Raw genomic sequence first — 17161 nt, 5'->3', positions numbered from 1 at the left:
GGGGGAGGGGTGGAACCGATGGAGGTTGGGAGTGCAAGGGCTCAGTCAGCAGCCAGAGCCCTAGCACCGGCAGCAGTGAAAGCGAAGCCTCCTAGAGGGAACAGGAAGTGTTATATCTGCGAGGATCCAGCGCATATGGCGAAAGAGTGTCCCCGGAGGCTCCACAAGCACACTGCAGCCTCAGCAATGGTGACTGCAGCAACGCAGCACGGAGAACCACAGCAGGGAAACGACGATGTCTGGCTGGAGGAAGAGGCACTGGGGCCCAGCCAGACGTGTCAGTGAAGCAGTCCCCAGAGATTTTACCGCCCATGGACCCCCTCCCGCCCAAGCCAGTAGTGAGGCTCACCGCATCGCTCCAGCTACCCAATGGAATCACCATGGACGTGTCAATCACCGTCGACTCGGGAAGCAATGCAGACTTCATAGGGCAGGACTTTGTCGACCGGCACGCTATACAGTTGCTGCCTGCCACGCTGCCCCTGCAGGTTGTCACGGTGGATGGCAGGGAGCTGTTAGGGGGGCAAGTGGTGAAGCAGACGCCACCTATGGTGCTGCGGCTTGGAAATCACAGGGAAATCATCAGCTTCAACGTCACTCAACTGTCGGACACGCCTATTGTATTGGGCATGAGTTGGCTGGACAAGCACAGCCCGACGCTGGCTTGGTACCAGAGGCAGCTGACCTTCGGCTCTTCCTTTTGTGCTGACCACTGCATCATGCCCCAGCAGGAAGGGGAGCAAGAGGAGTCACAGCTGCTGCTAGGCACGCTGCAAGCGATTCCCCACAAGTACGCAGAATTTTTGGAGGTTTTCTGCGAGAAGGAGGCAGACAAGCTACCCCCCCCACAGACCATATGACTGCAAAATTGACCTGCTGCCGGGGGCGGCGCTGCCCAAAGGGAAGCTGTATTCCATGTCTGAAGACGAACTGCAGGAACTCAAAGAGTTCATAGATCATAATTTGGAGCGCGGTTTCATCCGAGAGTCCCAGGCAGCGGGGGGCAGTCCTGTATTCTTTGTGAAGAAGCGAGACACGCCCCAAAAAAGACTCGTAGTGGACTACCGCATTTTGAACAGTGTGACCAAGCCATCGGACTTCCCCATGCCCCGAATCGACGACCTCCTCGCAAAAGTACGCAAAGGCAGCGTGTTCACCAAGTTGGACCTGCGAGGGGCGTACAACCTCATTCGCATGCGGGAAGGAGATGAGTGGAAGACAGCCATGTTCACGCCCCTGGGCACCTACGAATATAGGGTTATGCCTTTTGGATTGCAAAATGGCTCCCACGTTTTTCAAGCTTTCATGCATCACGTGCTGGCGGGGCTCCTCTACAAAACGTGCGTCTGTTTCTTGGATGACATCCTGATCTTTTCGGAATCGCAGCAGGAGCATGACAGACACGTCAGGGAAGTGCTGAGCAGGCTACAGCAACATAGGCTTTACGCCAAGCTGGAGAAGTGCCAATTCGACGTGCCGGAGGTGGATTTCCTGGGCTACAAGTTGTCTGACAAGGGGCTCGCCATGGACAGCGCCAAGGTTCGAGCGGTGTTGGATTGGAAAAGCCCACGCAACCGGAAGGAGGTCCAACGGTTTGTCGGCTTCGCGAACTTCTATCGCAAGTTCATCAAAGGCTTCGCTATGCAGACAGCAGCCATCACGGACACGCTCAGTTCCAAGAAAAAGAAGTTCATCTGGACAGCACAGGCGGAGCAGTCCTTTCAGGCACTCAAGCGTCTTTTTGCGTCGGAAGAACAGCTACTTCATGTCGACCCCAGCAGGCCGATGAGAGTTGAAACAGACGCCTCGGACAGGGCCGTCGGAGCAGTCCTGCTGCAGAAGGACCCGCAGGGGGTTTGGAGGCCGGGAGCGTTTTACTCCAGGAAGCTCAGCAAGTCCGAACAGAACTACACCATCTGGGACAGGGAGTTGCTGGCTATTCATGCAGCGTTCAAAGCATGGAGGCACTTCCTGATTGGAGCCAAGCACACGGTGCAGGTCTGCACGGACCACAAGAATCTGGAGCACTGGCGCACGGCACAGTTCCTGAACCAGAGGCAGATACGTTGGGCTGAGTTCTTTGCGAACTTCGATTTCCGAATAGAGTATGTCCCGGGGGACACCAACATCATGGCGGACGCGCTCTCCCGTAAGCCACAGTATCTGGAGGACGCCACGCCAGCGGCCGCCATGCACATCTTCGCACCAACAGTGTGGGCGTGCGCTGCGGCGACAGTGGACCTGGAGGCGGTGCGACGAGCGTTGCAGAATGACTCCTTCGCGCAAGCAAAGATGGCAGAGATGCAAAGGGGCACGGCAGCGACCGACGGGTTCCAGCTGAGAGATGGATTGCTCATCCGCAAAGGGGCCATCTACGTGCCAGGAGACGAACTTCGCGCCAAGGTACTGCATCAGCTGCACGACGCGCCCACTGCCGGGCACTTTGGCAAGGAGAAGACGGTGGAATTAGTCGCCAGGGATTTCTGGTGGCCCGGAATGAGAGGGGAGGTCGCGGACTACGTGGCGAGGTGCGACACCTGCCAGAGGGCCAAACCAGTGCACAGACCGCCGGCCGGACTGTTGGAACCGCTGCAAACTCCGGTCGAGCCATGGGAGAGAGTCGCCCTGGACTTCGTCACGGATCTGCCCAGCTCGAGGGGCAAGACGGCCGTGCTGGTGGTGGTGGACTTGTTCTCCAAGATGGCACATTTCATCCCGTGTGCGAAGGTGGCCACGGCGGAACAAACCGCCAAACTGTTCATAGACCACGTGTTCAAGGTTCACGGGCTGCCACGGTCTATTCTGTCCGACCGCGGGCGGCAGTTCATCTCGAATTTCTGGCAGAAGCTGATGGGCTTCCTGAACGTCAAGATCAACCTGGCGTCGGCGAGACACCCGCAGACCAACGGGCAAGCGGAGCGGGTCAATGCCATCATGCAGCAGTACCTGAGATGCTATGCGAATCAACAGCCGGCGACGTGGGTGGATTACCTGCCGCTCGCCGAGTTCGCCTACAACAACACGAAGCACGTGTCCACGGGGGTCACGCCGTTCTTCGCCAACAACGGGAGGCACCCCAGAACCTTCCCGGGACTGGAAAGACTGGTGGAGGGGGAGCCGCAGACAGCAGATGCGTTCGCGTCGGAGTTGCAGGAGGTCCACGATCAGCTGCGGCGGCACCTGGAGCTGGCCAAACACGCATACAAGGTGCAGGCAGACAAACACAGAAGGGTTGGCGAAGAGATCCATGTGGGAGACTGGGTCTGGTTAGCAGCCCACGCAGTGCCAGCCAGGTCGTTGGCCAAGAAGAAATTAGGGCATAAGCAACTGGGGCCCTACCAAGTCGAAGAGCAGGTCAACCCGGTGGCTTTCAGGCTGGCGCTTCCGGAGGGTTCCAGAATGCATCCGGTGTTCCACAGATCGGTGCTCACTCCCTACAAGGCACCGCACAGGTTTCAGGAACCCGGAACGGCGCCGAGTCCGCTCCGAGAGGGAACCAGGCAACGGGGAGTGGCACAGGAGGTGCGCCTCAACGAAGTCACGGAGATTTTGGACTCCAGATGGGGGGAAGAGGGGGTAGAATACCTTCTCGCTAAGGAGGGCACCCCGGCCAGTGCCAACAGCTGGGTGCCGGGCTACGCTTTAGATGAACCCCTGCTCAAGGAAGAGTTTCATGCCCTCTTCCCCCATAGGCCAATGCCAGCGGACTTTTTCGACGACTGGCTTTTCACGCCCACGCTTTCAGCCAGCACGTTCCGGGGGTTCGACTCGGATGAGGAACCGACACGAGACGCCCGTTCCCCGGAGGGGTCACCCTCGGGATCTGCTTCAGAACCCTCGTATTGGTGGGATGATCGACCAGAGGAGCAGTGGCGCAGAAAGTGGCTGGAGGGTCCAGGACGAGCAACGCCTCCAGAAGGAAGCGAGGGAGAGACGGACATGGAAGTTTTCGGGGACGACCAGGGTTTCGAGCACGGCGGCACAGAGATGGAAGCAGAGGTGACCGTCGTCGACGAGAGCAGGGAGGAAGAACCGGAAGACTTCGGATGGAGGCCCGCCACGGGAAGCTAACTGTACCCGACATTCGTCCCCTTGACACTGCAGCACCCAGCTCCCGCACCGGAAGGAGGGGAGGGGGGAAGAGGGGGCTTCGAGGGGGGGATGGATGTCAGGGGTTCAGGAGCAGAGGCGAGGGCAAGGGAGGAAACAAAGAGCGAGGGGGAGGAGGCAGAAGAAAGGATGAGTGATGACGACGACCCGAGATCTCCGAGTCTTTCCAGTGAATCAGAAGATTCACAAAAAGGAGCACCAGTGGCCAGGGCAAGGGGGGAGACTAGGGGGACACCCCAGGAAGATAGAGCCAGAGGGGACTCAGAGGGGAGCAGTTGGAAATCGGGACCAGCGTCACCGCCAGAAAGTAGGAAAGAGGAAGAGCGCCAGGGATCAAGCGCTGGCAGCTCGCAACAGGAGGGAGGGCACGAGTCAGGAGTGGCCACACCTTCATCGGGGAGCGAAGTGACGGTTAGACGGAAAGTGGAAGGTTGGGCGCGTGCGCCAAGTTCAAATGCACAGGAAGGTGGCGCAGTAGGCAGCCCGGAAAGGGAGCCAGGTCCTAAAGCCCGGCGCAAGGAGACAGGAGAGTCAGGGGGGTCAGCGTCAGAAGAATCCCGGAAGGAAGAGACCCAGGGGGGCAGAGGGACCCAGAGGAGAACTGTCAGGCGGAAAAGGTGGAGCAGGGCTAGGATATTAAGTTGGTGCGCAAGGGGCGGAGACTCAGACGGAGCTTCGCCGATCTAAGCATAAGACGTAGGGTTGCACGCAGCAGCTCGAGAATGGAGACTGTAACTCAATAAAGACTTTTATTTAACGATCGCTGGCTAGCGTGATCCTCTGTGAGCTAGGATCTGGAAGTAACCCTGACAACAAGAAACATATTGTTGTTTACTAAGCAACAATTTAATATAAATAAAACTGTGATATAAGCTCAAGAGCAACAAAATCCATGTGTTACCACCATTTCTAGTCCCCTTTTTCAAATGCCTACTGAAATCACACAACTGACCAGAATTGCAAGGGCTACAGCGAGAACCAGATGACGCAACTAGCCTGCATTTATAACTATCTATTCATCTCTCCAAGGGACGCGGGGGGCGCTGTGGGTTAAACCACAGAGCCTAGAACTTGCTGATCAGAAGGTCGGCGGTTCAAATCCCCGCAACGGGGTGAGCTCCCGTTGCTCGGTCCCTGCTCCTGCCAACCTAGCAGTTCAAAAGCACGTCAAAGTGCAAGTAGATAAATAGGTACCACTCAGGCGGGAAGGTACACAGCATTTCCATGCGCTGCTCTGGTTCACCAGAAGCGGCTTAGTCATGCTGGCCACATGACCCGGAAACTGTACGCCGGCTCCCTCGGCCAATAAAGCGAGATGAGCACCACAACTCCAGAGTTGCAAATTGTGTGGCAAATTGGCATGGCCATTTGGTTTTCGCCTACCTAGTAGCTATTGTCACAACCTTTTTGAGGTTAGGCACTGGGTAAGCCTTTGTTTGGTTGGAGGGGAGGTTGTTGCTTCACCTGCCCCTCCTCAGTAAGGGTCACCTGTTAAAGTGATCCGGGGTGTGAATACTGTCTGAAGCCTAGGCATGGACTAGGGCCATGTCACAGCCAACTGGGACCCCTCGGGGTGCCGCTATCTGACATAAGTTATAGGGCACCTCCTGTCGGTGGTTTATCCTTTCGTGGACTCCCTGCAGATGGGCAGGAGTCAAGATGTAGCCTGGCTTCACCTCAATGCATAAGCCAAACCACTCACATCTGTAACCAATAAAGTTGTGGCCTATTTGAACCCATAAACCAAATATTCTGTGTCAGAGTGATTTATTGATCTCCTGGGAACTTTGTGGTTTGGGTACCTTGGCATGCAAGTAAATTATGAAGTTGGACCTTCAACTTTTAAAACAAATAGTGCTATTTTGACCTATGGACCACGAAATCATAATAAATAGGAATAAATAAAAATATTAAAAAGTGAGACATTTGAGTCAAGGTGCAGGAAGGATTCCTACAATGAAATATGTGAAACACTTTGAACAATTGGAATGAGACATGTAAAACCACGTATTCTGACTAATGCATGATATTAGCAACAGAAAACCATGTCACAACATTTTTCAGTGTAAGCTCTACAAGACCAATAGTGTTGAGAATTCCCTGGTTAGTAGTTTTGATGTATTTCATTGTCAAATAAAATACAGTCACACAGATTTCTGGAAGCAACCAAAATGCTTGACATGAAAGTTAGGGAGTTGACAGCAGCTTACATTAGAAGCCTTACCTTTGTCTGCATCAGTTAGCAAGGTTATGGGTGTTTGCAGCTGTCCATTGATATTTAAACAAATGGGATTTTTTTCATGAGTCAGTTGAAGAATGAAACTTGGATACTCATTAACAGTGTCTGGGGGAGACTGAACGTTGCCTAGGAATCAGTAGAAACCAAAAAATATTGTCATTTTTAATAGTGCAATTTGTGAGTTTGGACCTGCCTTGCCAAACCTTCAGTGAAGTCATGCCAAAACTGCATTTGGGTCTTCCATATTGATTCCAAATGGTGGCTGGTGGCCCAAAGTCATCCTGCTCACATATGACAAAGCCCTCATAGAGTGGACTTAAAATTAAGCGATAAGAGACAGGACAAGCACTAAGGAAGGTGACACCTTGAGTTTTCTCAATTCCCAAATCACACATGCTGCGTATTACACACACACTCTTAACAAACCTGAAAAGGTTGTCTGTGGGGGTTTTTTGATATAAAAAAGAACAGCAACCTCAGAAGGCTGCGGATTTAGGAAGAGAGGAGCTGCTTTACACTGAGTCAGACCACTGACCTATCTGTCTCAGGACTGTCTACACTGACTGCAGGGTTCCAGCCAGAAGTCCTTCCAAGTCCCACCTGGGGATGTTGGGGGATTGAATTTGTTCTGAGGAGTAGCCTGGGTGGTGCTTAACCTGTTCCTCACCAAACATTTCCCCACTTAGTCTTGAATGTTGCTCCCCTCCTCCTTACCAATGGGATTCCAAATACATGTACCCATATCTGAAACACCTCATTACTCACCAGGGTGACTCCCCAGCAACCTGTATGAATAATCCGCATCATCTAAATAACCCAAAAATATATAAATTGTTAGTTTTCTGCTGTTATACTACATAGGTATATACATAGGTAGATCAACCTTCCATAACCTGGTGTCCTCCAGAGATTTTGGACTATGATTCCCATCATGTCTCATCGCTGGTCATATGGACTGGGGTTCTGTTTTTTGTTTTTGTTTTTCTTATTTTTTATTTAACAGGAGTCATATTTTTTATTTAGCAGGATTCTTATTTTTTATTTAACATGTCCCATTTAAGGTATAGGGACACATTGCTACCCCTAAAAATTTGTCCTAATATATTTTTTAAATCACAATCACTATGGGTGTCATGCAATTTCACACTGACAAATTCAGGTTGCACAACTAAAGCATATTTGATGCTCTTGCACACAGAGAGAGAGTTTTTGCAGTAAAGAATGTGGCAGGAAAAAACACTGGAAATTGTGAGATAACAAATGTTTGATGCAGCACTGTACAACCTCCCTGCAAACAAATCAGAGTAAATCTTCAATAAACCGGAGCCATTATATAACCTCCCTGAAAACATTCTGCAAAAAAATGAGGATGAACGCTCAATAACTTATCACCTGGAAGCAACGCTAAGCCAATTATAAAGCAGCTATTCACAATCCCTTACCCATGAAGGGAAAGCAAAAACCTGGAAGCTCTAGTTGGGAGCAAGGACCTCAGGACCCCATATAGAGACCCTCCCCACTTTCAATCTTTCCCAAGGCTATCTCTGCCTCAAGTTGCGACTAAGAAAATTACACAAAAACCAAAGTCTCACAAAACTGATTAATCATAGAATCATACAGTTGGAAGGGACCCCAAGGGTCACCTAGTCCAACTCTCTGCAAAGCAGGAATCTTTTGCCCAACACAGGGCTCAAACCCATGACCATGAGATTAAGAAAGACAAAAAGGATTATTGAATTAGTGGTAGTTTTCCTCTGCCTCGCATACCCACCTGCGGGGAGCAGGGAGAGGAAAATGGTGAGTGTAGCAAGAAAACAAAAAAGCAAATAATCTTTAATTCTTAAATATTGTGCATTGAGTGTGCTAAGAGTGTTTACTCCATTGGTTTGAGAGGAAAGGTCCAATTCTTTGCAATCACCAAATTACAAGAACACTAATGTTGTCCTGTCTGCATACTTGGGGCCAAACCCATAGCACTGGCACAGAGAGGCTCATACATGCAAGTGGGAGGCGGGCCCAACCATCTCTGGAAACAGAAAGCTGTGATTTTTACGTCCATTATAATATGCCACCAATGGCTCCCAGGGACCAACTGTTTTACAATGGCTGCAGAAGAAGGAACGCAGAGTGCAAGATAAGTCTAAACCATACAAGAATGTGATGGAGCATTACCGGTATCTTGAAAATCGGTTAGAAATCGTGGATGGAAATCGAAACTGGTATCTATTGGTGCTGACCAAGATGTTCTTACTGAAAAAGAAGGAAGTGTTTCAAGATGCGTAAGTATGGAAGCAAAGCACATTGTACCCTAATACAATTTGTGTCCATACTATCCCTGACATAAATATAATCCTTCTAGTTCCCTCCCCTCCTTTTTCCACCTGCACACATTGTGTTTCCAACTTCACATGGCTGTGTCCAATGGCACACGAAGAGAAACCCTCCTTCTGGCTCCGCATCTCCAGAGAGAAACAGAGCCACTCTAACCCCCTATGACTTCAGCATTGCTATTGGCGGATTTTTAGTGACTCTGCAACTTCTGCACAGGAGAGAGATAAGTGTCTCAATTCTCAACACTCCAGAAAACAGACTGTGGAGCTGTAGCAGTAAATTCATGAAGATATCATACCATAACTCCCGGAGTTGTCAAGAGGATCGCTACCTCCTACAATTCTAGAAGATTTCGTCATGCCTATGAGAGAGTCTCATGGTTAGATAATTTTTCTCACAGTATAGAAATTCTTAGGAATAAGTTACTGGTATTTAATTGTTGAATTAGATTACATACCAAACATACCAAACATTCGAACTGCAGCAGTGTTTACATTCTCATTATCTGCTCAAAGAAACAAAGACAGCTTCAATGGACTGTAAGCTCCATCTCAATTTTTATTTCTCCTGTGTTTGCCCCCTCGAATTATGCCATAGCCTTTTGGTGCTATTGGGAAGTAATGTGTGCTAATCTGTCACCTTTCTCGAGGTCCAGTCGTGACCAACTCTGGGGTTGCAGCACTCATCTCGCTTTATTGGCGGAGGGAGCCGGTGTACAGCTTCCGGGTCATGTGGCCAGCATGACTAAGCCACTTCTGGCGAACCAGAGCAGCCCACGGAAATGCCCTTTACCTTCCCACCGGAGCGGTACCTATTTATCTACTTGCACTTTGACATGCTTTTGATCTGCTAGGTTGGCAGGAGCAGGGACTGAGCAACGGGAGCTCACCCCGTTGCGGGGATTCGAACCGTCGACCTTCTGATCGGCAAGTCCTAGGCTCTGTGGTTTAACCCACCCGCGTCCCCAAGGGGAAGTAATAGTCTTACTCTATTCTGCCTTGGTCAGACCACACCTGGAGTCCTGTGTCCAGTTCTGGGCATCACAGTTTAAGAAGGATATTGGCAAGCTGGAACATGTGCAGAGGAGGGTAACCAAGATGATCAAGGGTCTGGCCAGCAAGCCTTATGAGAAATGATTGAGGATATTGGGTGTTAAGACGGGAGAAGAGAAGACTAAGAGGTGATTTGACAACCATTTTCAACTATCTGAAGGGCTGTCACGTGGAAGATGGAGCAAGCTTGTTTTCTGCAGCTCCAGAAACCCATGAACCAATGGATTCAAATGACAGTAAAGGAGATTCCAAATAAACATCAGGAAGAATTTCTGACAGCACTGGAATAGACTCTCTTGGAAAGTGGTTGACTTTCCTTCATTGGAAGTTTTTAAATATAGGTTAGATGGCCATCTGCCAGGGATTCTTTAGTTGTGTTTTCTGGCATCCCTTCAAACTCTACAGTTTTATGATTCTATGAAAGGTATATTCAGCACCAGTAACATACCAGTGCTATCACATCAGTGACTTCACCTTTCTTCACATTTATCATTATCCTTGTCTCAATAGTTATACTTCTATCGGACTGTTTTACCACTCTCCCAGCACGCCCACATAGCCAGAGCTCTCAACTCATTCTTCTAGCACTGAACTTGGATGAGATTCAAAAGAGAAATGCATGTATCACTTCAGTTTGAGATGGGAGCAATTTGTTCTGATTTACCTGCCTCTGTAGGCTTGTTTGCCACCTCTTGAGCATCAGGTTTGGTGACCACCATGGAAGTGAGGGGTGTAACAAATCCAAACTTCAAGGAGATGTTCAAAACTTGAGCTTCCAGGTTTTCCTGCTGTTCTCCATCAGCTGAAGCACTAGGATACAGAGGCAAAATCTGCACTGTCTGCTTTCTACACATGATCCAGTGAAACAAAATACAGAGACTTACGTATACGCATTGGGTTTTATGTTAGGAATGCTGGCTTGTATCCAACTAGATAACAGCACACACAGAGCAACACCCACAAGTGTAACAGGACTTCCCCTCCTTCTCCTACCCCCATGGGCCCCCTACACCAGCCTCTAACCTGCTCTGAAGGGTTTGGGGTGGAGGAACCCAGAATAGATTTGGGGGACAAGCAAGGGGAGAAGATGGGGAGGAGTTGTGCTGTGCTTGCAGACATTGTTTCATGTGCACAGTAATTGAGTTTGATACAACCTGCTATAATTTACACCCTCTCACTGAAACAGACATAGCCACACAATATATTTAAAGCACATTTATACAGTCATGGCTTCTCCCAAAGAATTCTGTGAATGTAATTTTCCTCACAATTCCCAGAACCTATAACAAACTATATTCCTGGTATTCTGTGGAGGAACTTATGTCATTTAAATATATATTTACATTTGTATTAGGATAACAATATCAAATATATAAAAGAATGTATGGGTTAGGGTATTTTTGTATGTATTCATATAATGTTTTTTCTCTCCTTCACACAGTTGTGTGTTCTTTGTTCTTTTCCCCCTTTTTTGCATCACTTTATTGCTTTGTAATTGAAAAAAATTCAATAAAATATCAATTTTAAATGTATGGTATGGATGTGACTGCAATAATGAAAGCCAAGGGATTATCAGCATGAGCCAAGATCTTGCAGAAGGAAGTGTTTCTCAAGTCACTAAGCAACTATTACTCACTTTGTGTTATGAGTTGCGATGGAGTAGGCTGTATGCCGAGCCCCTTCTAATCCCTAGATCCAGCAAGTGTTAAAAACAAATCAAGGATTCAAATTCCTGGAATAGCCAGGCTAGCTTCCTGGTGAGGTCATGGACTGTTAAGGTAACAAAAGAAGTGGATATGTGCCAGACAGCAAATGGGTGCCCCCCCCCCAACTTGCTGGTAGTTAGAAAGATAAAGGCCAGGGTTGGGAGTTATGGGAGCTAGAATCTGGAAGCAAAGCTGTGGGCTGGGAAGGCAGAGAGAGAGAGAGTCATGCCTGATTTCTGTTGGGATCCAAGATTGTGGCTATAGGAGAAGAATAATCCTCTTGAGGAGTTAATGCTGTGAACCCCTCCATCAGAGGTTGTGTTTGTATGTATGTGTAAATAAACCATATACAGTCATACCTTGGATCCTGAACGCTTCTGTAGCCGAATGTTTTGGCTCCCAAATGCTGCAAGCCCAGAAGTGAGTGTTCTGGTTTGCGACGTTCTTTGGAACCTGAACATCTGTTCGATTGAGTTCAGGATGCTCCTGCAGCCAACTGGAAGCTGTACTTTGGTTGTTGAACGTTTTCAGAAGTCGAACAGATTTCTGGAACTGATTCCATTTGACAACCAAGGTATGACTGTATCATAAAGACACCACAGCCTCATTCCAAGGGGAACATGCACCCTAGATAGGCACATAGAACCCCTGGAATCTCACATGCTTCAAAGCTTGCAACACTATTATTAGCTTACGATTTTTCTAGCAGCTGCTGAATTGTCAAATAGGCCCATAATCTCTCAATGAAATTTCCAAAGATGTATTTCTGATTCTGAAATACTTGCTCCTTTTCTCTTATATTTGCCTCTTCTTTAAGAGTAAGTTCACTGGCATGCTGGAAAACGAGCGGGGAGTGCGAGTTATTCAAAGTAACACTCAATCTGAATATAAGCAACACATACTGTTTTCTGCACAAACTGATGTTAGAGGGGAAAACCTATTTAAGCAAACTTTTAAGATTGGAGGGAAGAGAGAAGAGCAGGCATCTACTGCATTCATGAAAACAACAAATTATGAATATAACAATAAAAACAAGACAATTGTGAGCTCATGTTTTTGTTGGAGATGCTGAGATCAAAGAGTGCCTGGCTGCCATGTCCCCCTCATGCTGCCCTCCCCGAGGGGTCTTGCAAAGCAGTTCAGGGCTGGCTCAGGGAGGGTGGCTGGAGCAGCCCGCCCCCCAATGTGCCTGGTGCGCCCCGTCAGCCCCCTCCCTGCTACGCCCCTGGTTGCATATATTTAGGCTCCAGGCAAAAATGTTTCTTTTCAACATACATATGGCAGATTAACCTTCTATGGCTTCTTAAATGTGTTTGTGGGAGGGAGCGTCATTGGTTTGTTTTGGTAGCAATGCGCTCTACGTGGGGCCACCTTTGAAGGTGACCCGGAAACTACAACTAATTCAGAATGCGGCAGCTAGACTGGTGACTGGGAGCGGCCGCCGAGACCACATAACACGGGTCTTGAAAGACATACATTGGCTCCCAATACGTTTCCGAGCACAATTCAAAGTGTTGGTGCTGACCTTTAAAGCCCTAAACGGCCTCGGTCCAGTATACCTGAAGGAGCGTCTCCACCCCCATCGTTCTACCCGGACACTGAGGTCCAGCACCGAGGGCCTTCTGGCAGTTCCCTCACTGCGAGAAGCCAAGTTACAGGGAACCAGGCAGAGGGCCTTCTCGGTAGTGGCGCCCTCCATGTGGAATGCCCTCCCAACAGATGCCAAAGAGAACAACAACTACCTGACTTTTAGAAGACATCTGAAGGCGGCCCTGTTTAGGGAGGCTTTTAATGTTTGATGTAGTACAGTATTTTAATATTTTTTTGGGAAGCCGCCCAGAGTGGTTGGGGAAGCCCAGCCAGATGGGCGAGGTATAAATAATAAATTGTTGTTGTTGTTGTTGTTGTTGTTGTTGTTGTTGTTGTTGTTGTTGCTTTTGTTGCTGTTGTTGTTGTTGTTTATATCTGTTTTATTATGTATTTTGTATTCTCATTTCGTATTTTTCTATTGTGAACCTCCCTGGGATATTTGGATGAAGGATTTCCCCCCCTTAAATTTCAAATACTTTAAAAAAATCATAAAAGGAAAGGCAGAGTTTTTAGTTTCAAAGCAGGATGTACCACAGAATATTGGGGAAAGAAAAATGACAACGCAGCCCAAAGTTGTTCATACAAAAGAAGCAATTTACTTACTCCTTTAGCCTTAATTTCCACAGGAAGATCATCTACGTCATTGCCGAGCTTTCCAGCTACAACAATTTCAGAGCCATCAAAGAGCAGCTTGAAATTATTCTGAGTTATTTCCAGTACGGCATTGTCTGGGTACTTCATTTCAATCTCTTTCAGGATAGGCGTAGCTACCTCATGATAAAAGCCCTTGAATGATACAGACAGAAAAGGTAACCACAGGAACAAATCCCATTGGCAGAAGCCTGCACAAATGCTTCTGTTAATGCAATGAGACTCTCCCCCACTCTCCTTCCTCCATGTGCCCCCACACCCTCCAAAATTGGCTCTGGGGTGCTCAGGAGAACCCCCAGAACAGCATGCATAGGAAGCAGAAAGGCGAAGGCTCCGTGTTGACGGAACGTTTTCCATAGCACAACAAGGGACACAGGTGGCGCCATGGTCTAAACCACTGAGCCTCTTGGGCTTGCCAATCAGAAGGTTGGCAGTTTGAATCCCTGCAACAGGGTGAGCTCCTGTTGCTCTATTCGAGCTCCTGCCAACCTAGCAGTTCAAAAGCATGCCAGTGCAAGTAGATAAATAGGTATCGCTGCAGTGGGAAGGTAAACAGTGTTTTCGTGCGCTCTGGTTTCTGTCATGGTGCTCTGTTGTGCCAGAAGCGGTTTAGTCATGCTGGCCACATGACCTGGAAAGCTGTCTGTGAACAAACGCCAGCTCCCTCGGCCTGAAAGTGAGATGAGCGCTGTTCCCCATAGTCGCCTCTGACTGGACTTAACTATCCAGGGGTCCTTTACCTACCTTTTAACTTATAGTACAACACTGAATTCCTTTCCATAGAGAAATATTTTGGCCTACCTGAAGACAGTTTTGAGATTCTTCGTTTAAAACATATGTATATGTTTTGATTGTTGTTTCTCCCCTACCTGGAGCTGCAAGGCTGCATCTGAGTCCTCGTATATTCGGCGAGCCACTCCCCCATTTTCTAAAGCCATCTTCTCCAAAAATGTGTAGCTGACGTCAAATCCAAAGCCAAGGCAGTAGAGGAAGTACTTCCCCTCATTAGCTTCCCGTATGTTTCTTTGAATCCTATCAATGCTTGTTTCACCTGTCATATATGGGTATAAAATGTGAACACACCCCAGCCACCGACAAAATAATTAAATATGCTGCATTTTGAAAGAAACAAGCAGATGTTGGGAGTATAAAAAATATTAATGAGTTTACAAACACCCACTGACTTTTCAGTTAAAGAAAAAACTTTCAGAAGCAAATATTGGATATCTGTGTTCAACTATAATACATATTTCTTCTGTACCAAGAAAAATGTTTTGTATTTAGGATTTCCTGTTTCTTATTGAGAAACAGCAGGAGTACTATATTGTGGCCAGATAAAGGCTATATTGTTTTCCCCCCATCTGGCACTCATACAATCTAGTGAGTCCGAAGTAAATGAAGTTGTGAAAGAGAGTTATAAAACATGAGGAAATTTTGTAGACTTATACGGCAAGCTGATGTCTGGAGGATATTCTGTGTTCCCACTTAGGCTGTAACTGCTTGAAAAAAGTTCTGCTGAGGATCACTCTGTGTGTGATTCTTCAACTCCTCTCTGTTTAGCATCCTCCTCCCTCTGTTTAGACTTTTTTGCTTATTTGCTTATCTCTTTGTCAATTGTATGAATATGTTGAATGTTTAAGGGGCTTGTAAAAACCAAATCCAAAGATATTGGGAGAATCTTTACTGGAAGGTTTGAAACGGCCAATTGTTGAAGAGAACGAGAAGTAGGAGCTTGAAAAGGGGGTCACACACACACACACACACACACAAAGAAAATGTCTAATTAAAGTAATTGTTGATAAGTATTCATTAAAAATAAAAAATATAAATGAAAATAATAGCAGAATGTGTGGCTTTACTGTTTCTGACTCACCAGTAGTAGGTTGACCGTCTGTCAGCAAAATTATCATGGAAATGCTTTGGTCTGGTAATAGCTCAGCTGTGGTGTCTTTGTCCAGTGAGTGTATTGCCTTCTGAAGAGCACCATTAATATCTGTTGCTGTAATGGGAAAGAAAACAGATCATTGGATTTGACCAGAGATTTATATTGTTCGTCAGAGATCTAGTGAGGAGGCTTCAAAGGTATGGAGGGAGAGAGACAGCCATGGCCATCCCAACAGTTAGACAGTCTTGAAAAGGCAGCCAGTTACTGGTTATTTCATTTCTTGTTTGCAATATTGTGAAATCCAGTCCATGAGTTTTGAACATACAAAGAAGACAAAGACAAAAGAAATAAATGCAAAATTACTGAAATCACTGGGTACAGTCAATAGTTTCACAACTGAATTAAGAGAAACAGGCAAATTAATTTCATTCAATCTTAATGTTGCTGTTAAATAAATAAATAAATAAATAAATAAAGGCTTTATTTTCACCCAGCGCATGTTTTATGTGTGTTCCAGTTTGCCAAGGTCTGGCGGAGTTTTAACCCAGGCCTTAGAAAAATGCTCTAGAAACTAGGCGCTAGAGTGGATAATGCTATAGATTTCTGATGGGCCTTTTCTCATGCCTAAGGGTTGTTTGAGTTCTTAATAAAGTGCTTTGGTATGTCATACATTATTACTGCAATGTTTAATTGCTGGGGTGGGAGGAGAGGCCCTTGTGGGATAGTCTATTTCTTGTGCCAAAATATCTTGACTTGGCACCTTGGTGGGCATTTGCTCCTGCATCGAAGGCGAGATGTTGCCCTGGGGATATGGGGAAAGAAAGCAAAAAGACCTAGACTAGTAGAAATCTATGGCTTAAAGAAAATAAAATAGCACTAAGTCCATAAAGAAAAATCAAGAGACGAGCAAGTTTAGACATACAGTATGCAAATGGGAGTTAATACACTGAACAATTATAGAGGAGGAATGTGGTCATATTTCTGAGCATAAAAAATAAGAAGCTGTTGAATGAAAACCCGAACACCTGAGAATTAGGTATGGACTTTTAAAATATACTGCAGTGAGCATTTCTGATTAAAACTCTGCTGAAAAACTTGACAAGTCTGTTCAGTTGACAAACTTACTTCCTCCAGCAGAAATGGTCTCAACATGTCGTTTAGCCCGTTCCACATTGTCCTCTGTAGCTTGCAACAAAGATGAAGTCCATAACCTCACAGTTCCACTAAAGAGAACTAAGCTAAAGTAATCTTCAGGATTAAGGTCTTCCAAAATCTTTTTCATTGCCTCTTTTGTCTATAAAAAGTAATAAAGCAATGTAATTTCCAGTCACAGAAACTTAACATTAGACTTATATTTAAATAAATATTTCTGCAGAGTATGGGTCTAGCAGCCTAATCCTTGGCATGTCTGCTCATATAGAAGTCCCCCTGTATTTAATGGAACTTATTCCCCAGTAAGTGGACACAGAACTGCAGCCAAACAACTATGTATTTTTCTCCCCCCCCCCCAATATGGAAGTGGTTTTGTGCAGAAAAAAATTTAGCCCATGAAGCCGGTTGAAGGACCCTGCATGTAGAAGTTGCTGTGGGCAAGGTG

At 47.0% G+C, this 17161-nt stretch overlaps 1 protein-coding gene and 1 long non-coding RNA gene across 2 annotated transcripts in view; both read right to left on the bottom strand.

The window, feature by feature from the left end:
* LOC309526097 overlaps positions 1 to 17161 on the bottom strand; it is a 33061-nt gene that overhangs the window by 7282 nt on the left and 8618 nt on the right. The window lies entirely within an intron of this gene.
* Positions 1 to 17161, bottom strand: part of LOC309527493 (inter-alpha-trypsin inhibitor heavy chain H4-like) — a 29678-nt gene that overhangs the window by 5537 nt on the left and 6980 nt on the right. The window contains exons 8-18 of the mRNA XM_082214321.1: positions 16690 to 16858; positions 15553 to 15678; positions 14549 to 14730; positions 13632 to 13814; positions 12134 to 12273; positions 10397 to 10542; positions 9147 to 9185; positions 8979 to 9041; positions 8496 to 8599; positions 7115 to 7202; positions 6335 to 6475 (exon numbers count right to left, since the gene is read on the bottom strand). Of these exons, the coding sequence (XP_082070447.1) occupies positions 6335 to 6475; positions 7115 to 7202; positions 8496 to 8599; positions 8979 to 9041; positions 9147 to 9185; positions 10397 to 10542; positions 12134 to 12273; positions 13632 to 13814; positions 14549 to 14730; positions 15553 to 15678; positions 16690 to 16858 (1381 nt within the window). The remainder of the gene's footprint in view (positions 1 to 6334; positions 6476 to 7114; positions 7203 to 8495; positions 8600 to 8978; positions 9042 to 9146; positions 9186 to 10396; positions 10543 to 12133; positions 12274 to 13631; positions 13815 to 14548; positions 14731 to 15552; positions 15679 to 16689; positions 16859 to 17161) is intronic.

Source organism: Podarcis vaucheri (genome assembly GCF_965113315.1).
Source record: "Podarcis vaucheri genome assembly, chromosome: 2".
NCBI classification, from domain to species: domain Eukaryota; kingdom Metazoa; phylum Chordata; class Lepidosauria; order Squamata; family Lacertidae; genus Podarcis; species Podarcis vaucheri.
This window is presented reverse-complemented; position numbering and strand designations above follow the sequence as displayed.